We start from the raw sequence: 26,449 nt of genomic DNA on the forward strand, positions 1-26,449 counted from the left end.
AGAAGGGGCCCATAACAAGAGAAGAGACTGAAAAAAAAAAAAAAAAAGCTCCAACAAAAGGAAGTCTGGGTCCAGATGGCTTCACTGGAGAATTCTACCAAACATTCAAAGAAGAGCTCACACCAGTACTACTCAAACTATTTCAGAACATAGAAAAGGAAGGGATACTTCCAAATTCATTCTATGAAGCCAGCATAACCCTGATTAAAAAAACCAAGCAAAGACGCCACAAAAAAAGAAAATTACAGACCAATATCTGTCATGAGTATAGATGCAAAAATTCTCAATAAAATTCTACATGTTGCCACTGAGTTGATTCTAACTCATAGTGACCTTATAGGGCAGAGTAGAACTGCTCCATAGGGTTTCCAAGGGGTACCTGGTGGATTCAAACTGCCAACCTTTTGGTTAGCAGCCAAACTCTTAACCACTGTGCCACCAGAGCTCCAAAATTCTAGACAATAGAATTCAGCATCATATAAAATAATAATAATATACCATGACCAAGTGGGATTCATACCAGGTATGCAAGGATGGTTCAACATTAGAAAATTAATCAACATAATCCACCACATAAATAAAACAAATGAAAAGAATTACATGATCCTCTCAATTGATGCAGAAAAGGCATTTGATAAAGTCCAACATCCATTCCTGATAAAAACTCTCCATAAAATAGGAACAGAAGGGAAATTTCTCAACATAATAAAGGGCTTCTATACAAAACCAACAGCCGACATCATTCTCAATAGAGAGAGACTGAAAATATTCCCCCTGAGAACAGGAACAAGACAAGGATGCCCTCTATCATGACTCCTATTTAAGATTGTGGTGGAAGTTCTAGCTAGAACAATAAGACAAGAAAAAAAAAAAAAGGGCATCCAAATTGGTAAGGAAGAAGTAAAACTATCCCTATTTGCAAATGACATGATACTATACATACAGAAACCAAAAGACTCCACCAGAAAACTACTGGAACTAATAGAAATATTCAGCAGAGTAGCAGGATACAAGACAAACATACAACAATCGGTAGAATTCCTATACGCCAGTAGAGAGAACTACGAAAATGAAATCAGGAAAGCAATACCATTTATAATAGCCCCTAAAAAATAAAATATTTAGGAATAAATCTAACCAGGGACATAAAAGACCTATACAAAGAAGACTACAAAACACTACTGCAAGAAACCTAAAGTAACCTACATAAGTGAAAAAACATACCATGCTCATGGATAGGTAGACTCAACATAGTGAAAATGTCAATTCTACCCAAAGCAATCTACAAATACAATGAAATACAGATCCAAATGCCAACAGCAATCTTTAATGAGATGGAAAAACTAATCATTAACTGTATATGGAAAGGAAAGAGTCCCCAGCTAAGTAAAGCACTATTGAAGAAGAATAAAGTAGGAGGCCTCACACTACCTGACCTCAGAACCTACAATACAGCTACAGTAGTCAGAACAGCCTGGCACTGATACAACAACAGACATATTGACCAATGGAACAGAATCAAGAACCCAGATGTAAATCCATCCACCTACGGCCACCTGATCTTTGACAAAGGCCCAAATTTCATTAAATGGGGGAAAAGACTGTCTTTTTAACAAATGGTGCTAGCAAAACTGCATGTCCGTCTGTAAAAAAATGAAATAGAACCCATATCTCACACCATACACAAAAACTATTTCAAAATGGATCAAAGACTTAAATATAAAACCAGAAACTATTAAGTTCATGGAAGAAAAAACAGAGTCTATGCATGGGGCCCTAATATACTACATAAATACAATACAAACCATAACTAACAACACTCAAATACCAGAAGATAAGCTAGATAACTGGGAGCTCCTAAAAATCAAACACTTATGCTCATCAAAAGACTTCACCAGAAGAGTAAAAAGAGAACTTACAGACTGGGAAATAAATACTGGTTGTAACATATCTGACAAAGATCTAATCTCTAAAATCTGTACAAAAATCCAACACCTCTACAACAAAAAGACAAACAATCCAATTAAAAAATGGGCAAAGGATATGAAATGGGCAAAGAAGACATTCAAGTGGCTAACAGACACGTGGGCACATGGGAAATGCTGGAGATCATTAGCCATTAGAGAAATGCAAATCAAAACCACAATGAGATACCATCTCACCCCCACACTACTGGCATGAATCAAAGAAACAGAAAACAAATGTTGGAGAGGTTGCAGGGAGATTGGCACTCTTATGCACTGCTGGTGGGAATGCAAAATGGTGCAATCATTTTGGAAAACGATATGACGCTTCCTTAAAAAGCTAGAAATAGAAATACCATACGATCCAGAGTCCCATTCCTAGGAATATATCCTAGAGAAATAAGAGCTGCCACACAAATAGACATAAGCACAGTCAAGTTCACTGCAGCATTATTCACAATAGCAAAAAGATGGAAACAACCTAAGTGCCCATCGACAGATGAATGGATAAACTATGGTACATACACACAATGGAGTACTATGCAATGATAAAGAACAATGATGAATTTGCGCAACATCTCACAGCATGGATGAATCTGCAGGGCATATACTGAGTGAAATAAGTCAATCACAAAAGGACAAATATTGTATGAGACCACTACTGTAGATACTCATGAAAAGGTTTACACGTAGAAAGAAACAATCTTTGATAGTTACGAGGGAGAGGAGGAGCGCAGAGGGAAAAACACCAGACGATAGATAAGTGGTAACTTTGGTGAAGGGTAAGACAGTATTGAGGAATTCAGTAGAACTTGACCAAAGCAAAGTCACAGAAGCTTCATAGACACATCCAACACCCGTGATGGACCAATTTACCGGACTGAGGCCCGGGGACCACGGTCTTGGGGGATATCTAGCTCAGTTGGCATAATACAGTTTATAAAGAAAATGTTCTACATCGTACTTTGGTGAGTAGCATCTAGGGTCTTATTAGCTTGTGAGCAGCCATCTAAGATATGTCTACTGGTCCCACCTCATCTGGAACAAGGGAAAATGAAGAAAACCAAAGACACAAGGGAAAGATCAGTCCAAAAGAATGGACCACACCTACCACAGCCTCCATCAGACTGATTCCAGCACAACTAGATGGTGCCTGGCTTCCACCACCAACTGCTCTGACAAGGATCACAATAGAGGGCCCCAGACAGAGCTGGAGAAATATGTAGAACAAAATTTAAACTCACAAGAAAAGACCAGACTTGCTGGTCTGACAGAGACTGGAGAAACCCCAAGAGTGCAGCCCTTGGACACCCTTTTAACTCATTACCGTACTCACTCCTGAGGTTCACCCTTCAGCCAAAGATTAGACAGGCCTATAAAACAAACAATAATACACGTAGTTCAACCCTGTATGAGACTAAACGGATACACCAGCCCAGGGGCAAGGATGAGAATTCAGGAGGGGACAGGAAAGCTGAACAAATGGAAATGAGGAAGTACAGGTCAAGAAGGGAAGAGTGTTGACACATTGCAGGTTTAGCAACCAATGTCACAGAACAATATGTGTATTAACTGTTTAATGAGAAAGGAATTTGTTCTATAAACCTTCACCTAAAGCACAATGGAAAAAACAAAAAACAAAACAAGTCCAGGCATGTCTTAGCTGGGTCTTCGTCAAGGCTGCCATCAAGGTGTTGGCCAGGGCTGGATTCGCATCTGAAAGCTCAACCAGGGAAGGATCCACTTTTAAGTGTACATGACTATTGGCAGAATTCAGGCCTCTGTGGGTTGCCAGACTGAGGTCCTCAGTTTCTTGCTGGCTGTAGGCCAGAGGCCGCCCTCAGTTCCTCACCACATGTGCCTCTCCCCAGAGCAGCTCAGAACATGGCAGCTGGCTTCAACAGAGCCAGCAAGTGAGAGTTTCCTCTCAAGATAGGCATTACAGTCTTATGCCTGGTAATCATAGATGTGACAGCCCATCACCTTCACTTAAAAGTAAGTCATAGGTCTTGTTGACAGTCAGAGGGAGGGTACTACATAAGGGCAGGAACACTGGGCAACAAGGATGGGGGCCACATTCCATCAAGAGAGTGGACAGCAAATCCCCCAGGGATTAGACTGCTGAGCTGAACTTCCAGGGGCTCAAATATCTGCTGTTCTCTTCAGTCACTGTACTCCACACACCCAAAAGAACAAAAAATTATTTTCCCCCCATTCCCAAACTGGGGAACAATTTCTCACTGATCTGTGGGGTGACTGCCTTCCCAACTTTCTTTTCTGCATGAAAGGAGACCCCAAATCCATGGTCAGAGGCAGAGAGTAAAAGCTGAAGACAGGCCGATTCAAGGCAAAGACAGTGTTCTCCCAGAATCTGATGGATAGCATTTTCCTTTGGGGGGAAATGAGCCACTGCTTACGCTCATCCACTTTTTCTTCATCTCTACTGGTCTGATGATGGGCTCTTGGGTCAGTCCCATTTTGAAACGGAGACAGCTCTCTTCTGATAGATCTATCATGTGCTACCATGTGCTTCCCTACATTTTCCCATCCTCTTTTTAAATTAAGTTGGGGCCATGTGACAAGTTCAGGCCAGTTAACAGAACTTAAGTTTGGCTTGATCATTTTAGGCTGAAGAAATTAAAAGCCATATGTCTACTCCACCCCTTTCTTCCCTGACTTGGAAAACTTGGAGGCCCGAGTGTTGAGAAGGCATTGCCAAAGATGGAGGGAGCCTGGCCCCTGAGAGATGGGTTGGAGGAGAGCCCCTGCCAATCCTATAGGACTTTATTTGAGAAGGAAATAAAGTCTACTATGTTAAGCCACTGAGATTTTAGGGTTTGTCTCTTGCATTAGGCTGGCAAGTGATTAAGAGCTCAGCTGCTAACCAAAAAGTTTGGCAGTTCGAATCCACCAGCCACTCCTTGGGAACCCTATGGGGTAGTTCTACTATAGGGTCACTATGAGCTGGATTTCTTTATCAGCCTCCAAGCAAAATCTTACAATCCTTTGCCACAGAGTTGATTCAGACTCATAGTGACCCTATAGGACAGAGTGGAACTGTCCATAGGGTTTCCAAAGCTGTAATCTTTACAGAAGCTGCCTGCCACATCTTTCTCCTGCGGAGCAGCTGATGGGTTTGAACCACCAACATTTCAGTTGGCAGCCGAGTGCTTTAACCATTGCACCACTAGGGCTCCTAAAGAGAAGCTCAGCTAAGCATATCTAAATCATCCAGCACCTCCTTGGAATACAGAGGGCTGCCAGGTCCACTTGAATAATAACACTGATTATTGGTCTATTTTCTACCACTATAAGCTGAATGACTTTGGGCAAATTCACCTGTGTGACCAGTTTCCATGTCTCTAAAATACAGTACTGCTAGCACCTTCTCATGTGGTTTTTGTGAAGAGTAAATGAATAAAAGCATGTAGAGCAGTGTAATGGTTCCAGGCTCATTATCTATTTTCTTGGCTACGGTGTAGGTATGTACTTGGTCTGGGAGGTTAAGGGCACTCACTTTAACCCTTCTCCCCAACCCTGTTAGCACAGGTCTCTGAGGACTTTTCTTCAGTCCAGGAAAAGGACTACGTCATCCATCCCTAGAATAGGTCTCAATTTAAAAGATTTCTTCTCCTTTGCTTCCCCACCTCCCTCTCTTTCAAGCTCTCACCATCTCTAGGGCTGCTTCCTTTACTTAAGTCTAGAGGGTGCTTCAAGACTGAAACCACCCAAAAGCCCAGTTCAGATTCTCACCCGAGTCTAACCAGCAGCTGGCAGGGGCTGGGCAGGGGACCAAAGATCGCTTTGAACAAGGAGATGGGCTTCTCTCCCATCAGAAGAGCCGAGCAATCCTAAGATTGCATACTCTTATTCCAGACCTATCCTGGACCACTTTCTTAGGGCCCTACTTTTCTCCTTCCCAATAGTTATCAGAATTTTTAATTACATATTTGTTTCTATGCTAATTGGTTTAATATCCCTTTCCCCACCAGACTCCATGAGGGCAGGATCATACCTGTTTTGTTCACTAGTCCACATGCAGCACCCAGTATAGTGTACGGTACATTGTAGTTTTTTGGTCAATACTTGAGGATTTGTTAAATCAATCCCTTTTTCTCTTCACCCCTTCTCCACCCCTGACTTGACTAGTTTGGCCTCATGGCTCCCATCCCAACTTCATTACCTTTGGGTACTGTCACAGTTTTTCAGATGTTCTCCCTCCAGTACATTTGCTCACAGCCAATACCCTGCTCAAAACACTCTCACTGATGCAAAGTAGCAGAGTAGAAAACTCTAGAGGTCGGTCTGGACACCAAAACAACACACTGGAAAGAGCAATTGGAACCAACTATTCTGGAACTCTGGAACCTGATCAGATACATAAACCGAACACGGGAATGCCAGATGAACGGAAAGGCTGCTGGTCTTTCCTAGGTGAGCCACACGTGCCAACCAGCTACCACCCCATTTCTCAGCTCCCCCGCAGTGGTGGGGATGGTGGCTTGTGTTCTTAGAGCAGCTGGCTGGCGCCAGGGCGGGCAATGAAGCCTTGCCCTCCAAGGTCTTAGAGATGCACAGTTTGCACAGTTGGGTTGGTCCAAAAACCCCGAGGGACCAGATGCAGACAATTACAGTAATTTCAGCCCTTTTGAAGGAATGGCTTCTTCCAGTAGAAGAAATTTAAAGGGCCAGCACACATTTTATTCTTTTTTTTTTTTTTTTTTTGGTGAAATTTGTCAGGCGACTGACTGACTGCAGAGATAACAGAATCGGAATACACACTTTGCAAAAATAGCGTGGACAAGTCATTAACAGTCAACTGCAGTCTTCATTAAAAAACAACAGCAATCCCTGAAGACTGGGAGAATCCGATAGTTTCTGTTTTTTGCTTTTTCTTTTTTCCCTGGAGTACAAGGAAATCTCTTTCAAAACACTAGCTGGGCACAGGCAGTGGAACAGAGTCATAGGTACCCAGGACTCTTATCTATATAGTAGGGATATTGGGTTGTTGCAATGCCTAAAGGAGACATTCAATAAACATGAATTTCACCATACCCAAGATGTGGTAAAAAACACGTGAAATTTTGCACTACAGATTAGTAAGTAAACACAAGCAAGCCTGTGTGTACCTTGCATATTGGGTAATCCATCCCGGAATGTCCCTTGAGGTCCCCTTGTTATTGACTTCTGTGGGATTTCAGGCAAGCTGGGCAACTTGCATGACAATCTCTTTGTAAAAGGAGAGTTGGCTTTGCCCTTTCTATTTCATAGATACATAAAAGCTTAAGTTTAAAGAGAATGGAGATATTTTGGATAGAAATAGGACCATACAATTTAGGATGGGAACATCTGGGTTGATACCTTACAAATTCTGAACCCCCTATAAATCAAAAAAATCAAACCCATTGCCGTCAAGTAGAACTGCCCCATAGTGTTTCCAAGGAGCACCTGGTGGATTTGAACTGCCAACCTTTTGGTTAGCAGATGTAGCTCTTAACTACCATGCCACCAAGGTTTCCTCGAACCCCCTAGAGTCTTCTAAACCCTCTGAGCCTACAGAATTGGTCCACCTTGCCCTATTAAGAACTAGTACCCCTCCCTCCCCTTCCTTGCTTAAAGACAGTGCAGAAGTTGCTCCCCACTCCATGTTCCCTCCTGATAACTAAGCTTATAACTTGGGTTAAGACAGAGCATAGCCCAGCCAGGGATATGCTGGGCCTGATAAGAAAGAAAGGGATCAGACTCCAAATCAGCTATAAGTCCTAGCCAGTGTGTACTAGCAAAAGCCAGAGGGGTTCATGTGGGACCGGCTTTGGAAGGGACTGGATCAGGGGGGCTGGAACATAAGATAGGAGTTGGTTGATTTGGGAGTACTCTCCTGACATACAGTATTTAACACCTTGGCAAGGACCCCATGAAATGATGTGACTTCACTATTAAAACAGCTCCTAGCAGCATAGGGAAAGTGATGGCGCAGGAAAGTTGAAGTTGAAATGACAGCACTGCCCCAGCAGACAGTGGAGGAAGAAATGAAAAAGCTCAGGCAAGTGAGCGTGCTAGAGTGGATATATCATGAGACTGGAAGAGCTACCAGACGATTCTATTCCGTGGGAAGGGAAGGCCTGATACACCGTTCACAAACGCAAAGAGAAATGAGCTAGTGAGAAGGACACCAGCAACACTAAAAAAATAAGTTGGGGCTCTCTTTTGTAAACCAGGGCTGATGGTGGGAGAGGTAACCAATTTGGTTCACTGACACCAATGGGGAAGAGAGACCCAGAACAAATAGAGGCCAGGTGGTGGCACTTAACTGCAGAAGTCAGGTGGATGCAATTATCAAGGGAGCTTGCTTCCCGGAGAACATGGTGTCTCTAGAGGCAAATAGATACTCAACCAAGGGTATTACTCGATTTGTATAAGTAGTCAAGGATGGATGACAAGGAGTTTGTGAGGACAGTAGCCCCAATAAATGTTATGATCCCTTGCTCATTTTCTGAACCTGAGTCAGTTTTCAGACTCAGAACCCACTGACTGGGCTCTTCTTGGCAGAAAAAACCCTGCAACACATCAGCAAATATACACAATAAAGATTCTGACAGTCCTTTTCAAAGGACCCACAGCCATTTATTCTGATATTTGTACACTGGGGAAAGGGGACTCCCAAATATTCTGAGAACTGTTGGACCTATAAGTCTAAATTGACATGATATTCAGAGAACCAAATCATTGTCATGGCCTCCTGGTTAGAGTGAGGGTCTTTCAGGGTCAAGTAATAAATAAATTCCTAGCCACAGTCAAGCTTATAGTGTGTCCACTGGGTCTGCAGAAACACCCAGTGGTAATTTCTCCAGTTCCTCAATTGAGATTGACATACTAGTTAGCTGGAACATTCGATCATTGTTCTGTGGGGTAAGAGCTACCACAGTGGTAAAGACCAAGTGGAAGGCTACGAAACTGTCCCATTCTCAGCCAAGACAGTAAATACAAAACAATATCACATAGTGGGGGGTTTGTGAATAGTAGTACCACCCTTAAGGATCTAAAGATGCAGGAGTGGTTGTTGTTGCTGTTGTTAGGTGCCGTCGAGTTGGTTCTGATTCATAGCGACCCTATGTACAACAGAATGAAACACTGCCCGGTCCTGCACCATCTTCACAATCGTTATGTTTGAGCCCATTGTTGCAGCCACTGTGTCAACCCATCTTGTTGAGGGTCTTCCTCTTTTTTGCTGACTCTCTACTTTACCAAGCATGATGTCCTTCTCCAGGGACTAGTCCTTCCCGAAAACATGTACAAAATACCTGAGACAAAATCTTGCCATCCTTGCTTCTAAGGAGCATTCTGGATGTACTTCTTCCAAGACAGATTTGTTGGTTCTTCTGGCAGTCCACTGTATATTCAACATTCTTCACCAACACCATAATTCAAAGGCATCAATACTTCTGTCTTCCTTATTCATTGTCCAGCTTTCGTATGCACATGAGGCGACTGAAAATATCATGGCTTGGGTTAGGCCCACCTTAGTCCTCAAAGTGACATCCTTGCTTTCCAACACTTTAAAGAGGTCTTTTGCAGCAGTTTTGCCCAACACAATGTGTTGTCCGATTTCTTGACTGCTACTTCCATGGGTATTGATTGTGGATCTAAGTAAAATGAAATCTTTGACAATGTCAGTCTTTTCTCTGTTTATCATGATGTTGCTTATTGGTCCAGTTGTGAGGATTTTTGTTTTCTCTAGGTTGAGGTGTAATCATACTGAAGGCTGTAGTCTTTGATCTTCATCAGTAAGTGCTTTCAGTTCTCTTCACTTTCAGCAAGCAAGGCTGTGTCATCTACATATCGAAGGTTGTTAATGAGTCTTCCTCCAATCCTGATGTCTCGTTCTTTTTCACATAGTCCAGCTTCTTGGATTATTTGCTCAGCATACAGATTGAATAGGTATGGTGAAAGGATACAACCCTGATGCACACCTTTCCTGACTTTAAACCATCCAGTATCCCCTTCTTCTGTTCGAACAACTGCCTCTTGATCTATGTACAGGTTCCTCATGAGCTCAATTAAGTGTTCTAGAAGTCCCATTCTTCACAAGGTTATCCATAATTTGTTATTATCCACATAGTTGAATGCCTTTGCACAGTCAATAAAACACAGGTAAACATTTTTCTGGTATTCTCTGCTTTCAGCCAGGATTCATCTGACATCAGCAATGATATCTCTCATTGCATGTCTTCTTCTCAATCTGGTTTGAACTTCTGGCAGTTCCCTGTCAATGTACTGCTGCAATTGCTTTTGAATTATCTTCAAAACACCCAACCATAGGACACCAAATGAGTATGCACCTAGAACTCTCATTATGAGTTGCCACCTATCAAACTACCAAATCACAAGGCCAGGCCGGCCCACCAGCAATTCATTTTAAGCTGAGAGTGGTACCTCTGGGACTGAGCACAAGTAGGACTTGGGGCACAAGCAAGCTGCAGGAACAGATAGATCCTCATATTCACTACCACTGTTGAATCAGTGTCCCTCCCTTAGCTCATAAGGGGCCAAGTAGGAGCATACTTTATGACCAGATGATGGAGGAGGAAAAAACCCAAGCTTGGTTTGTGGATGAATTGGTTCAGTTGTGTGGGTTCAAGTTGAAAGTGGACAATAACTGTACTACAGCCTCTCTCAGGAGAGGCCTTGAAAAACATTGGCAAGAGAAAGTCCTCACAATGGATAGAGCTTTGGACAGTGGACCTGGTCATTTACTCTGTGTGAGAGGAAAAATGGCCTGAGGTTAGAATATATACAGAGACCTGGATGGAGAAAGATTGGGGTAGTGGCATGTGGATGGACATATGGAAGTAGACATGACTGTGAAGATCTCTGTATCATATGTTTATGCTCACCAGAGAGTATCCATCATGGAAGAGGCTCCAAACTACCAAGGCGACAGATGATTTGGCCAGTTGACGTCAGCTAACTTCAGTCATTGGTCACCCTGGCGCTGGCACAAGGGACTCATGAGTGAAGAATGAAGGCTATACTTGGGCCCAGCAGCAAGGCTCCTGCTAACCAAGGCTGAGTTAGTTTCTTTTGCTAAAGAATGTCTAACCTGCCAGCAACAGAGATCAACACTGAGTGCCCTATATAGCACCATTCATTGAGAAGACTAACCACCACTTGATGGCAAATTAACTATTCTGAGCCTCTCCCATCCTAGAAGGGTTAGTATACACTTCCTCAGAATAATGTGTATTCCAAATAGCATCTTAACCAAGTAATTTCCAACCAGTAAGCAATATATTTATTTCAATCCCCAGACTCAAGTCACTCCAGAAAGATTATGCAAGAGGTGGTGATCATGTTTTCCTACAGTGATTTATATCACCATCTTGATCTGAGCTACGGCAATGGTCTTGGGGAACCATACTCCCATCTATCAAATGATCTCCTGGGATTCTTTCACCGACAGTCTGTACTTGAACTTAAACCACCTCAGCATTCTCCTTACTGCCTCTGGAGTATCTTCTGTATTTGAGGGTTGAACGTTGCTGGGTTATAAGCTTTGCTATCAGCTAACTGGCGCAGAGGCTGTAAAAGCCTGCTAAATGCCATTATAAAATGATTAGTTGTACTGTACAAATACTTTCTTCTGTTATCATTTGGAGGAGTGACAAGTCACATAGTTCACCTTCCTCTTTGAGGTTCTAAGTAAGTGATCAAAGACTTATAACAAGCTGGGTGTTTTTAAACAGTGTGTTGTCAGTGCTCAGTATTCTGGCCAGAGCTAGGGAGAAAGTTGTACCTTTCCAACAGATAACAATAACGTATAAAGAGGGGTGTAAGTATTTACTACCAAGGAAGGGAGCAAAACTGGGTGAGGCACGGACATAATGGGTGCATAAAACATCTTTGTACGTTGCTCTTAATCATGCATTACAAAACACGTTTTGGAGAAGGAAGAGCAATATAGATTGTTTTATTACACTAACGGCTTTCCTTGTGTTGGTTAATTTTCTTTTTTCTGATTTTGACTTTCGTGTGTGATTTGCAAATAAAATCCTTTGCTAAAACTGAGATTAGGAGACGGTAAGTAGGTGGGCAAGGAGTAGATAAAGCTCTAACCAGATCTGACATTTGGTAAAATGTATTATTTGGCCTGATTCTGGAGTCTGGGGCCTGGAAATCAGGTTACAGGGCTGTAACTTATGCAGAGAAGTCCCCTGTGGCTTTGTGCTGGGCAAAAGAATTCAGTTACACCCCCAAGAGTAGTAGCCAGTAGGGAGCTCCCCTCCCATAAAGCTTCAGAGAGAGGACCCTCATGGCTCTGGGTCAGTACTCTGAAAATCGGTCCAGGGCATTGCAACTAATTGTATTTTAGTATAGTTTATGCCTATAGTAATCAAAAAGTCTTTAAAGTGTTCAGAAGTAGATAAGATAGAAAATGATTCCCTTAACAATGCAAAATGACTACATCAGTTATAAAATGCTGAAAATTTGACAAATATTCATTTACAAATACAAAGTCAATCCAGAAGCATCTTTGGACAAATTGATTTATTTTTTAATCTTTAAAATGCCCAAAACCAGAACCAAACCCATTGCCGTGGATTCGATTACAACTCATAGTGACCCTCTAGGACAGAGTAGAACTGTCCCATAGGGTTTCCAAGGAGCAATTGGTGGATTCAAACTGCTGACCTTTTGGTTAGCAGCCGAGCTCTTAACCGCCGTGCCACCAAGGCTCCAAAATGCCAAAAAGATGGCAAAAAATAAATAAATAAAAGGAAGAAATGGACTCCTGAATAGCTAAAATCACTCAAAAGGGATTTTTTGAGGCTTTGATTATTATAAGATGCCTGTTCTCATTGCTGTAATCTAATGTAATAATATTGCAGCTAATATTTACTGAAAATTTACTGCCTACTGGGTACTTTGAGTTACATGGATTATCTCATTTAATCCACATAATAACATTATGTGGTAGATGCTATTATCTCCTGTTTTACAGATTAAGAAAATGAGGTTTAAAGAGGATAAGCACCCTGACCATGTCACCTTCCCAGTAAAATACAGCTGGGATATTAACTTGGAGGTCTGACTCCAGAGTCCATGTGATCAACCACAATGCTATACTGCTCCCTGAGAAGCTGGGAGGGGAGAATCTAGTTGGACATTAGTTACCTCTCCACCATCTGCATGAAATCATTCAGTTCTGGGGATGAGCCTCTGAAGGCAGGGCCGCCACTTATAGATCTTCAGGTTGTGCACTGCTCAAGGTGCCGCCCCAAAGGGGTGCAACATCTAAGGGGGTGCCATCCACATTGTAGATATATTCTAACTTATATGAGATGCTGTGGGAGGGTGCAAAGATCTTGAGCTCCTGAGCATACTCTGGGTTAGTAGCACTCATAGCTGCACACACACTCACTAGCACACACACATACACAAGACTTCCCTGTTTTCCTAACCACACTCCAAGCATGGAGCTGTTTTTCTCTCTCTCCTATTGTTTTCAATGACCCAATTCCTATTCCCAATGGGGTCATGGAGAATACATGCTGCCACCTGTGGTTATTCAAATTGTGCAGCAATATACCAAATTCTTTCTTTTTTTTTTTTTTTTTTAAGGAAGAGGTGTTTTTCTAATTGCTTCTACCATGCCATAAAGTCTATCAAGTGTCCTGGTAGGAGTACTTAACTCCTAGAGTCTGCAGCACCTCCGCCCCCTGAGTCCTTTAGTTGTTGAGTGCTTAGACTATGCCAGCCATTTTAATGCCAGTTAAAAACTAACAGAAGTGGTAAGATCACACGATCACATCTTTTTTTTTTAATAATATTTTATTGTGTTTTAGGTGAAAGTTTACTTGGTAAATAAGGTTATCCTTTAACAATTTTTATACGAATTGTTCCATACCATTGGTTACAATTTTTAAAATGTGTCAATGTTCTCATTATTTCCATTCTATTTGTTCGGTTTCCATTGATCTAGCTTCCTTTCCCTTCCTTGCCTTCTCATCTTTGCTTTTGGGTAAATGCTGACCATTCGGTCTCATATAGTTAATTGTTTAAGGGAGCACATTACTCATGAGTGATACGGTTTATTTTATAAGCCAACCTATTATTTGGCTGAAAGGTGACCTGCAGAAATAGCTTCAATTCCAAGTTCAAAGGCGATAGTCTCAGGGGGTCCTCTAGTCTCTATCCATCCAGTAATTCTGGCCGTTTTTAGGAATTCAAGTTTTTTCTACATTTTTCTCCCATTCTATCCAAGATCTTCTATTGTGTCCCTGTCAGAATGGCTAGTAGTGGTAGCCGGGCACTATCTAGTTCTTTTGGCCTCAGGTTAGAAGAGGTTGTGGTTCCTGTGACTATTAGTCCCATGGGCTAGTTTCTTCTCTGAGCCTTTGATTTCCTTCATTCTTTTTTGTTCCATACAAGTAAAGACCAATAGTTGTATCTTAGATGGCTGCTCGAAAGCTTTAAAGACCCCAGGTACTACTCATCAAACTACTATGTAGAACATTATCTTTGTGAACTACGTTATGCCAATTGACTAAATTGTCCCTCAAGACTCTGGTCACAAACCTTTTGACCCAGCAAACCAATCCCTCACGTTGTTTGGATATATCTAGGAAGCCTTAGTAACTGTGCCCGCTATGTGGTTTGTTATACATGTGGATATAGATGCAGCGCACACAAACATGTGTATACATATGCCTACAGATACACCTATACATGCACATGCATTTACTTGAATATGACTTCCTATACACATATATGCATCCATATCAACCTAAGTAACCACATACATATTTTTTGGTTGTTTTTACTGTTGTTGCAAAATTGTATATAATATTTACAGAAATTCTCCTTTTTCTCGTGTACTTTATAGTGTCTTTATTTACCTTGGTCAGGTTGTGCTTACTTCGCCCATATTTGCGATTGCTTTTCCAATCACCAAAAGTAACAATTGTCTACTATCTAGAAAGTGATCCCCCCTCCCTCTCCCTCCTTGGTAACTATCGAAGAATGTTGCTTTCTGTGTGTAAATCTATTCTTGACTTTTTATAATAGTGGGGCTATACAATATTTTTCTTTTTGTGATTGACTTATTTCACTCAGCATAATGTCCTCCAGATTCATCTATGTTATAAGATGTTTTGTGGACTTCTCATTATTCTTTATAGTTGCATAGTATTCCATTGTATGTATGTACCATAATTTGTTTATCCATTCACCCATTGATGGCCACTTAGGTTGTTTCCATCTTTTTGCTATTGTGAATAATGCTGCAATGAACATGGGTGTGCATATGTCTGTTCATGTCACTGCTCTTATATCTCTAGGCTGTATACCTAGGAGTGAGATTGCTGGATCATAAGGTACTTCTATTTCTAGCTTTTTGAGGAAGCGCCATACTATTTTTCATAGTGGTTGTACTATTTTACAATCCTACCAGTAATGTATAAGAGTTTCAATCCCCCACAACTTCGCCAGCATTTGTTGTTTTCTGTTTTTTGATCATTGCCATTTTTGCAGGGGTGAGATAGTCTCTCACTGTAGTTTTGATTTGCATCTCTCCACTGGCTCATGATTGCAAGTAGCTTTTCATGTATGTGTTGGACCCCTGAATGTTCTCTTTGGTATCTGTTCATGTCCTTTGCCCATTTTTTGATTTAATTGTTTGTCTTTTTGTTGTTGAGTTGTTGAAGTTATATATTTTAGAGATTAGACCCTTATCAGATATGTCATTGCCAAAGATTTTTTCCAAGTCTGTAGATTCTATTTTTACTCTCTTGGTAAAGTATTTTGATGAACATAAGTATTTAATTTTTAGGAGGTCTCAGTTATCTAACTTATCTTCTGTTATTCGTGCATTTCTGGTTTTGTTTTATAGATTATTTATGCTGGAAATTAGGTCCCCTAGTTTTTTGTTGTTGTTGTTTTGTCTAATGTCAACTTTATGTATTTGAACAAATTACATGATTATCTCATATTTTAGTAGATGGGCCATGTTTATCTCACATTTTCAGATATACTATATGCTTAGAAAAATTCACCTGTCATTTATTTTAATTCAGAAGACAAAAGTTCTCTTGTCTACATCCCTGGCTGACAGTTATAGCCTATATACAATTTCCATGTAAATCTCTAATATCTGAACATTTCATGAACTATGTGAAATATTGAAAGCTGCTGACTAAAGTTTTCTCATTCTCCTTGCATTTCTTCACTATAATATTTATAAATGTTTTTAATTAAGATATCCTACTTATTTAATACTGAGTATTTTAGAGAGAAAGCAGACAATTACAAATAACAAGCACACCATCTATCTTGACCAGGAAAAGAGATAATATGTAGAAGAATATGGGATGAGGGCTAGTATGATAAGATGCAGATAACATAGGAAAATGACAGTAAGGTAAATAGAAGATGTTGGGAATAATTTTTTTTTTAATTTTACCCCTACTCCCACTTTTCTGTTATTTTGACACTACAATGAATGAGAAAGTGGTCACTTGTAGGAAGAAGATCATATTTTGGCAATGACTCTAGTAATATTTTATGTTTGGAGTTCTCATGACACATTTTCTGAAAATTCACAATTTATTGGATATTGGTCATATAGATCTAACATAGCAATGAGAAGCAAAATTTATTGGGATTTTAGTGGATTTATAGGAATTCAAAGATATACAGCAAGGACTGGCTGTCACCAAAAGAGAGTACTGGTTGGCTTCTGCAGGACCGTCTCACAGGTGTTATTTGCATTGGTGAGTTCACCATGATTCAGGCTATAGCCTTTAATCTAACAGGTCCACAACTTGATCTTGCCAATGTACTAGAATTCATCCAACATCAGGTGGTGGAATTACACTGATTACATCATAAGAGTTAAGAATCACAACATCCCAGGTGCAGGACATCAGTAAAAGCAGGGTGGCGATGTCAATACTCCTCATTTTACGAATGCACCAAGGAAATGAAGTCATACTGAAATCTATCAAAGACTGGTTTGAGGTAGGAAAAGTACATTCTACTACTTCTCTAGAGGAGGAGCATGCGACTTCAGGCCTGGTGACACCGGAAGTGGTGCAGAGGGGAGAGGGGTATTACCTCTGTTGGGGGTTCCTTTAGCAGCGATTTTTTGGAGGCTTGTCTTCCCACTTTTCCAGGTGGGAGGATGGATCACCCTGAGGCACGAGGTTTATCCCCTGTAAGGATTATAAAACCTGAGTATCAACTCTCTCTGGTGGGCCCTGATGAGTCTGAGAGACTTGAGATGGTGGCGAGGCCCCTCCAGGCACCGATCCCCTGGTTTTGACCCTATGTTATCTTCCAGGAGCTTTAGAGTTTTAGCTTTAACATTTAGGTCTTTGATCCATTTTTAGTTAGTTTTTGTGCATGGTGTGAGGTATGGATACAGATTTATTATTCTATACATGGATATCCAGTTTTGCCAGCACCATTTGTTAAAGAGATTGTTTCTTCTCCATTGAATGGACTTTGACCATTTGTCGAAGATCAACTGCCCATAGATGGATGGATTTACTTCTGGGTTCTCAATTCTATTCCATTGGTCTTTGTGTCTGTCATTGAACCAGTACTAGGCTGTTTTGGTTACTGTGGTTGCATAGTAAGTTTTGAGATCAGAAAGTGTGAGGTCTACTACTTTGTTCTTTTTGAATATTGGTTTAGCTATTCAGGGTCTCCTTCCTTTCCATATAAAGTTAGAGATTAGGTTTTCTGTTTCATTAAAGAATGTTTTTGGGATTTGTATCAGGATTGCATTATATCTATAGGTTGCTTTTGGTAGTGTTGACATTTCACAATGTTAAGTCTTCCAACCCATGAGCATGGGATGTTTTTCCATTTTTATAGATCTCTTTTAGTTTCTTGTAGTAGTGTTTTATAGTTTTCCTTGTATAAGTCTTTTACAACCCTGGATAAGTTTATTCCTAGGTATTTTATCCTTTTGGGGCTATGATAGATGGTATTGATTTCTTAATTTCCTTTTTAGAGTCCTCCTCATTAGTGTAGAGGAACCCAACTGACTTTTTTGTGTTGGTCTTGTACCTTGCCACTTTACCAAATCCTTCTTTTAGTTCCAGTAACTTTCTTGTGGATTCTCTGGGATTTTTTATGTATAGGATCATGTCATCGGCAAATAAGGATAGTTTTACTTCTTCCTTTCCAATTTTAATATCCCTTATTTCCCTTTCTTGCCTTATTGTTTTAGCTAGGACTTCCAGTACAATATTGAATAAGAGTGGTGATAAAGGGCATCCTTGTCTCGTTCCCATTCTCAAGGGGAATGCTCTCAATCTTTCTCCATTGAGAATAATGTGGGCTGTTGGTTTTGCCTATATGCTCTTAATTATGTTGAGCAATTTCCTTTCTATTCCTATTTTGCTGAGAAATTTTGGATCATGTGATTCTTTTCCTTTGTTTTATTTATGTGGTGAATTACATTGATTGATTTTCTAATGTTGAACCTGGTATGAATCCCACTTGATCATGAAGTTGTGTGGGTTTTTTTATTTATTATTCTAGAATTTTGTCAAGAATTTATACATCTATACTCTTGAGGGATATTGGCCTGTAATTTTCCATTTTAGTGGTGTCTTTGCCTGGCTTTGGTATCAGGGTTATGCTAGCTTCATAGAATGAATTAAGGAGTGTTCATTCCTTTTCTATGTTCTGGAATAATGTGAGTAGAATTGGTGTCAACACTTCTCTGAATGTTTGGTAGAATTCTCTAGTGAAGCCATCTGGGCGGGGGCTTTTGTTTGTTTGTTTGTTTTATGACACGGTTATGGATTAAACTGTGTCCCCAAAAAAAGTGTCAATTTAATTAGGCCATGATTCTCAGTATTGTGTGGTTGTCCTCCATTTTGTGATCTGATGGAATTATCCTATGTGTTGTAAATCCTAATTGCTGCCTATGCTTAATGAGGCAAGATTAGGTTATGTTAAAGAAGATTAGGATGGGATGCAATACCCTTACTCAGGTCACAGCTGGATGTAAGCCCGATGATCCCATGTAAGGGAAATTTCCCTGGGGCATGGCCTGCGTCATCTTTTATCTTACAAGAGGTAAAAGGAGAGAGAAGCGAGCAGAGAGATAGAGACCTCATGCCACAAAGAAAGAAGTGCCCAGAGTGGAGCACATCCTTTGGACTCCAAGTCCCTACACTGAGAAGCTTCTAGACCAGGGGAAGATTGCTGACAAGGACCTTCCCCCAGAGCCAACAGAGAGAGAAAGCCTTCCTCTGGAGCTGACGCCCTGAGTTCAGACTTTTAGCCTCCTAAACTATGAAAGAATAAATTTCTGTTTGTTAAAGCCATCCACTTGTGGTGTTTCTGTTATAGCAGCACTAGATAACTAACAGACATCTTCAATTTCTTCTTTTGTTAAGGGTTTGTTCAAATTTTCTACCTTTATTTGTGGTTACTGTGTGGATTAGAGTCAGGAAAGGTGTATGTATCGTTTCACCATATTTATTCAATCTGTATGCCAAGCAAATAATCTGAGAAGCTGGACTATATGAAGAAGAGCAGGGCATCAGGACTGGAGGAAGACTTACTAACAACCTGTGATGTGCAGTTGACACAACCTTGCTTGCTGAAAGTGAAGAGGACTTAAAGCACTTACCGATGAAGATCAAAGACTACAGCCTTCAGTATGGTTTACACCTCAACATAAAGAAAACAAAAATCCTCATAACTGGACCAGTAAACAACATCATGATAAACAGAGAAAAGACTGAAGTTGTCAAGGATTTCATTTTACTTGGATCCACAATCAACATCCATGGAAGCAGCAGTCAAGAAATCAAACAACGCATTGCATTGGGCAAATCTGCTGCAAAAGACCTCTTTAAAGTGTTAAAAAGCAAAGATGTAACATTAAGGACTAAGGTGCACCTGACCCAAGCTATGGTGTTGTCAATTGCCTTATATGCATGCAAAAACTGGGCAGTGAATAAGGAAGACCAAAGAAGAGTTGACGCCTTTGAGTTATGATGTTGGCGAAGAATGTTGAATATACCATGGACTGCCCCAAGAAAGAACAAATCTGTCTTGGAGGAAGTATAGCCAGAATGCTCTTTAGAAGCTAGGATGGTGAGACTTCGTCTCACATACTTTGGACATGTTATCAGGAGGGATCAGTCCCTGGAGGACACATGCTTGGTAAAGCAGAGGGTCAGCAAAAAAGAGGAAGACCCTCAAAGAGATGGATTGACACAGTGGCTGTAACAATGGTCTCAAGTATAACAACGATCTTGAGGATGGCACAGGACTGGGCAGTGTTTTGTTCTGTTGTACATAGGGTCGCTATGAGTTGGAACTGACTCGACGGCACCTAACAACAGCAACAACAATTTGCATTGGTTTAGATAGGTAGTGTGTTTCTAGAAATTTGTCCATTGGTAGACCACACCTTTTACAAGGAAAACCTCACCCATAAAATATTTTCCAAAAGGAAATATTGAGGTGTTTTTTAACTGTGTCATCCATCTGGGTATGCTATACTTGTTAGTATTCTCTCTTCATGAAGATCACTGTTTTATGGCATTGTGCTTTGTCCAAGGCAGGAATTAATAACCACCAGCCCATGTAGTTAAAGTGGAACCAGTGACCCACAGGGCCCAAACTGCCTCTCTGTATGAGCTGGAGGGGCCAGGTCAGCTGGAGTGCACCAGCTGTCGGGCAGACAGCAGGGGAATTCCTCTCTCCAGTTTTGAAGTTTCCCTTTTCGCCTGCCCAGGTCATTGCATCACTTGTCTGGGAGATGCTGAATGGACCGGCAAAACCGGGGCATCCCAAAAAGTCTGGGACCCTGGAGTGGAGGGGAAGTGGGGGGTGGGGGTACATGGATCAGTGTGTGTCCTTAAAGCCACTGTCACCACCACTGGGAAATTTCTGCTACAATAAGTGACAGTAAGAAAAACAAGGGGTCTGGACTGGCTCCCTCTTATAAGTCATAGAAACCAAACCTCGAGAGAAGTGACTTATTGAAAGTTGCAGAGAGGTTAGTGGCAGACCTATGCCTTGTACCCAGATGTTTTAGTGATAAGTACAGCTTCTATCCAACACACCACACTACCTTCTCCACCTCAAGATTTAAAGAAGACTTTCAAAAACCAGCAACTCAAGGAGATCAAAAGAAAAGTCCAAGGGGACTGATTTCTGGGTTGAGATGGATGGAGAAGCCCCAGCCAAGCCTAGAGAACAGAAGGTGAGATGAGGTTTTCTCCCCAAGGTTGGGGTCTTGTCTCTGAATATGGGTGGTAAGTTGCAACAGCAGCTGTTAAGCATGCACAAAGACTCTCTTCCCAGAGCAGGCTGGGCTCATTCCAGGAGGCCAGGTAAGGATTCTGGAGTTCCGGTCATAGTTCCTCCCTCTACCTCCCTATTCTTCTATTCACCCCACCTTCCCTCCCACCGAAGTGCACGTTTCCTTAGAGGGCTCTGGATAACTTAGAACCAACAAATGCTGTAAAGAGGCGGGAGCTTGGAGATCATACAGTCAAGATCTTTTTTTATAGTGGAGAGGAAAGGAGCACACTGCTCAAGGTCACTCATTTCGTTAGCCACAGGCAAAGCAGACCCTCCTGAGTCCTGGCTCTGTGCTTTTGTCTCTATGTCATACTGTCCCTTCCCTTCTTATCTGCTCCTCAGTGGACCTCCAAGGGACAGTAGGGATCCGGAGAGTCCTACACCAGCCTGTGCTGAACATGAGGCAGATGCCCTTCCCAGCAAGACCAGAGGGCCAAGAGAGTCCCCAGTATGCCCCTCACCCCCTGAAATGTTGTGTGCTGTCACAGAGGCCTGTGGGCCCAAACTGCTGAGTTGGGACACTGAGTCTTCTGGAGAAATGTTATCTGAAGGTCACCAGCAAGGAGGGGACTGGGAGAAATTCTGGTGAATGTTATTCTTCCAGCCTCCAATCAAGCCTGTAAACCCTCTAAAGACTTTTTCTCTCACACTCGGAGCTTCCTCATTGCCCTGCTGAGGTGGCACCTGCTCGTGAAGCTGAGGTTGCCGCACCATTGGATGTCAGAGGAACAGGGAGGTGTGGTGCCCATACTTTGGCCCCAACGTGTGCTGTGCCAGCACTTGCCGTTGCAGAAGAATTAGCCTAGAGGGAAGCCAGATGCCAGCCACAGCCTTAGCCTGGGCTTGGCGAATACAAATCAAACAGCAGAGATTAGGTGCAGGCACTCCCTGGGACAGTCTCCAGGTGAAGGCAGCCAGCCAGGTACTGTAGGAGGCAGGGAGGGGTCTGAGGAGGCTGGCAGTGCCCATGCAGTGGGGGTTGCTAAGGGAAGGCACAGAAGGAGGTGTAAGGAGCCTGTGGACTTCTTGAAATCTGACCACTTGGGGCTCTAACTGCAAAGAGCAGTCAAAGGCCTTATGGAAGTGAATGGGCAGAGGCAAGCAGAGGTGGACACCTTGAACTGTTGGGTCAACCCATGGACTCTTCACATGTCTCCCTTTCTCTCCTCTCTTTTCCCTTCTCCTTTTTTACCTCCCACTCTTCATTTCCTCTCCTCCTTCCCCTACTTCCTCTGCCAGTTTTACCCCTATTGCCTTTTCTCTCCTTTTTGGTTTTCTCCTCTGTTTTGGAGTCCTCACCTTGGGTCAAACCATTGACTATCAGCATCTGTTCTTAACATTAAAAAAAAAAAGTTGTCGTTGAGTTGACTCCAACTCATGGTGACCCCATGTGTGTCAGAGTAGAACTGTGCTCCACAGGGTTTTCAGTGACTGATTTTTTCAGACATAGATTGCCAGGCCTTTCTTCTGAGGCACTTCTGGGTGGACTTGAACCTTAAACCTGTTGGTTAGCAGCTGAAGACATTAACCCTTTGCATCACCCAGGGACTCCATTCTTAATGTTAGTGAAGTATGTATTAGAGTAGAGGGAGCTGTTAACCAAAAGGTCAGCAGTTCCAACCCACCAGCTGCTCCACAGGAGAAAGATGTGGCAGTCTACTTCCATAAAGATTTACAGCCTTGGAAACCATATGGGGCTGTACTATCTTGTCCTATAGGGTTACTATGAGTCAGAATCAACTCAAAGGCAAGAAGTATTAGAGTAGGAAGGAAATACAATGGCTAAATGGCTAAATTTAGTTTGTTTCTTTCTCTCTGTCTCTCTCTTAATCTATAGGTTCCAGGAACTGCAAGCAGTAGATAGATTTGAAGAGCAGATTTTTAATAAAACGGTATCCATGAGTACTCTTTGGGGAGTACAAAAGAAGGATAATGTACAATCTCTGTCTTTTTAATTGGCAAGCAATAAAAGAACCATTTAATAGTGGTCAGTATGGTATACACTAGAGAGTGGTAGGTTCTTGTTCACTGTAGCTGTGCATCGTCACCTGCCATGGCTGGACCCCGTGTCAGAGGCTGGGGGGAGAGATGAATGAGAAAAAGTCCTGCCCTCAAGCTGCTCCCCAGGCCACTGGGAGACACCAGCGCAAGGGAAAGATCAGTGTAGACTTGGGGCAGGGAGGGCTTTCTGGAAGTTGTGGAGAAGAAGCAGAATAGGACCTGGAACAGACCCTGTGCAGACAATTACTTGGCCAGAGTGTGAATTTTTAACTCCTTATTGCTGCCCGAAGGCTCAGCAACAGTGAAACAGAAAGCTTCCACTGACGGAATCAATTCCTCTTCTGCAAAGAGGAAGGGGTGAGGAGAGAAGGGCACAGGACCACTCTATGCCAGGCAGGCTGTCAGACACTTTTAACAGCTTTCTCATATAAATTGTACAACAACACCTGTACACTTTTTCTCATCCCCTGTCCTACAGATGAGGAAACAAACCCCCAAGGCTGAGTAACTTTTCCAAGGTCCTGCAATTTCAACTAAGATCTGAACTTGTAAGCATGTGGTCTTTCCACCCCACGATGCTCTCCCCTGAGTTCAGGGCTCCATACTGGCAAGCGGGAACTCGGCTGGAATCCCACAGAGGGAGTTTCACCGCTTCTGAACACAGGAACTTCAAGGGTAGGGGAATTTTAGCCTTGGTGACTGTGACCGAGGCCACATATGAATAATCAGAAGTGTGAGGATGGAGTCCAACTTCTCTCAGAGAGGGTACTTCTTGTCTTGCTTTTGCTGTTGTTGTTATTAGCTGCTGTCGAGTTGATTCTGACTCATGGTGACCCCATGTGTGCAGAGAAGAACTGCTTCAGAGGGTTTTCAAGGCCATGATCTTTCAGAAGCAGATCACCAGGCCTATCTTCCGAGGTGCCTCTGGGTGAGTTGGAACAGCCAGCCTTTCGGCTAATAGTCAAGCGCTTAACTGTTCGTGCCACCCAGGGACTCTTTGTCTTGCTCTTAGATGTGAGCAATCCAGCCCCTACTCTGTACAGATGGGCAAACTGAGACCCAGGTCCCTGCTGCTTGCTCCTCTTGAGCCTCCTCTCACTTAGTGTCTTTTGCAGGTCACCAACCAGAGCGCAGGATGGAAAATGCCCCTCCTCCTCACCCTGTGTCTGCTGCAAGGTGAGTCCAAACACAGCCCTGGTTGTGAGCATGCAGAACCATGCAAACCCAGATCCCAGTCTTCCAGGCTACAGAGATTCCTGACCAGCACTGCAGAGGCACCCGGTGCTCCCTTGCAATGCGGGCATATCCATGGCTTTCTCTCTTGGGATCTGGGGCCAGACAGTGGATCCTGGGAGAGGTCAGATTTGGTCCAGAGGAGATGGGGGAGGTAAAGAGCTCACATGACAGGCTATGTGCCTGATGTAATGATTTCTAGAATATTCATGTTTCAATAGTGCCCATTTTCTGTTCCCTTCCATTTAAGTAGATGACGGAAAGTTGGCTGCGTTTTCAGGATGAGGGTCCCAGGGCGTGCAAAAGGCAGAAGCAGCAGGGCTTCATTGCTACTCATTCTACAAACACTTAAGTGTCAGGTCCATAAAGCTGAAGACCCTGCCCTACTCTAAGAGTTCAGAGTCTACAAAGGAACTAGATAGGTAAACAAAAATTCTATTTATTCATTTACTTATTTATTCAAGACACATTTATTGAAGGCCTACTAAGTGCCAGGCACTGGAGACAGAGAGATGAAAGACAGGAACCTGCCTTAAAGGTCCTCACAGTCTGGTGCAGTGAGGCTGACCAGGTACACATCAGACTCAGATTGCAAATGGCCCCTTCTCCACACTGTGGGGTCAGGATTTTATTGTCATGGTGATGTGGAGCCACGGAAGGATATAGTGACCTCAGTACCCAGAGGTCCCTGGGTGGCACAAGCAGTTTGCAATCGTCTACTAACTGTCTTAATTATCTAGTGCTGCTATAACGAAAATACCACAAATGGGTGGCTTTAACGAATAACAATTTATTTTCTCACAGTTCAGGAGGCTAGAAGTCTGAATTCAGGGCGCCAGCTCTAGGGGAAGGCTTTCCTCTCTCTCTCTCAGCTTGTGGGGAAGGTTCTTGTCTCTTCAGTTGGTTTCCTGGTTCCTTGGAGAGAGAAAGCCTTTCCCGAGAGCAGGCGCCCTGAATTCAGACTTCTAGGGAGCGGAGGGGTGCTTGTCCCTTTGCGATTGACTTACTTCACTCAGCATAATGCCCTCTGATTCATCCATGTTGTGAGATGTTTCGAAGATTCATCATTGTTCTATATTGTTGTGTGCTATTCCATTGTGTGTATGTACCATAGCTTGTTTATCCATTTATCTGTTGATGGACACTTAGGTTGTTTCCATCTTTTTGCTATTGTGAACAATGCTGCAATGAACATGGGTGTGCATATGTCTATTTGTGTGATGGCTCTTATTTCTCTAGGATATATTCCTAGGAGTGGGATGGCTGGATTGTATGGTATTTATATTTCTAGCTTTTTAAGGAAGCACCATTTTGCTTTCCAAAATTATACTATTTTGCATTCCCACCAGCAGTGCATAAGTGTTCCAATCACCCCACAGCCTCTCCAACATTTGTTATTTTCTTTTTTTTTTTCTTTTAATTCATGTAGGTAATGCCAGGGTGAGACGGTATCTCATTGTAGTTTTGATTTGCATTTCTCTAATGGCTGGTGATTGTGAGCATTTTGTCATGTGTCTGTTAGCTGCCAGAATGTCTTCTTTGGTAAAGTGTCTGCTCATATCCTTTACTCATTTTTCAATTGAATTGTTTGTCTTTTTGTTGTAGAGGTGTTGGATTTTCCTATAGATTTTAGAAGTTAGATCTTTGTTGTATTTGTCATAGTTAAAATTTTTTCCCCAGTCTGTAGGTTCTCCTTTTACTCTTTTGGTGAAGTCTTTTGATGAGCATAAGTATTTAATTTTTAGGAGATCCCAGTTATCTAGCTTCTCTTCTGGTGTTTGTGTATTGTTAGTTATGGTTTGTATCCTATTTATGCTGTGTATTAGGGTCTCTAGCACTGACCCTATTTTTTCTTCTATAATGTTTTATAGTTTTTGGTTTTGTATTTAGGTCTTTGATCCATTTTTTTTTTT

The 26,449-nt window shown here is 42.1% G+C and overlaps 1 protein-coding gene and 1 pseudogene across 1 annotated transcript in view; one reads left to right on the forward strand and one right to left on the reverse strand.

Annotated features, from left to right (window-relative positions):
• Window positions 1-16,998: 16,998 nt before the first annotated feature.
• LOC111820354 (negative regulator of P-body association-like) lies at window positions 16,999-23,357 on the reverse strand (annotated as a pseudogene).
• Window positions 23,358-23,390: 33 nt separating this feature from the next.
• FCAMR (Fc alpha and mu receptor) overlaps window positions 23,391-26,449 on the forward strand; it is a 27,846-nt gene continuing 24,787 nt past the window's right edge. The window contains exons 1-2 of the mRNA XM_023730257.1: window positions 23,391-23,465; window positions 24,419-24,479. Of these exons, the coding sequence (XP_023586025.1) occupies window positions 23,391-23,465; window positions 24,419-24,479 (136 nt within the window). The remainder of the gene's footprint in view (window positions 23,466-24,418; window positions 24,480-26,449) is intronic.

This window comes from Trichechus manatus, unplaced genomic scaffold (assembly GCF_000243295.1).
Source record: "Trichechus manatus latirostris isolate Lorelei unplaced genomic scaffold, TriManLat1.0 scaffold00035, whole genome shotgun sequence".
NCBI lineage: Eukaryota > Metazoa > Chordata > Mammalia > Sirenia > Trichechidae > Trichechus > Trichechus manatus.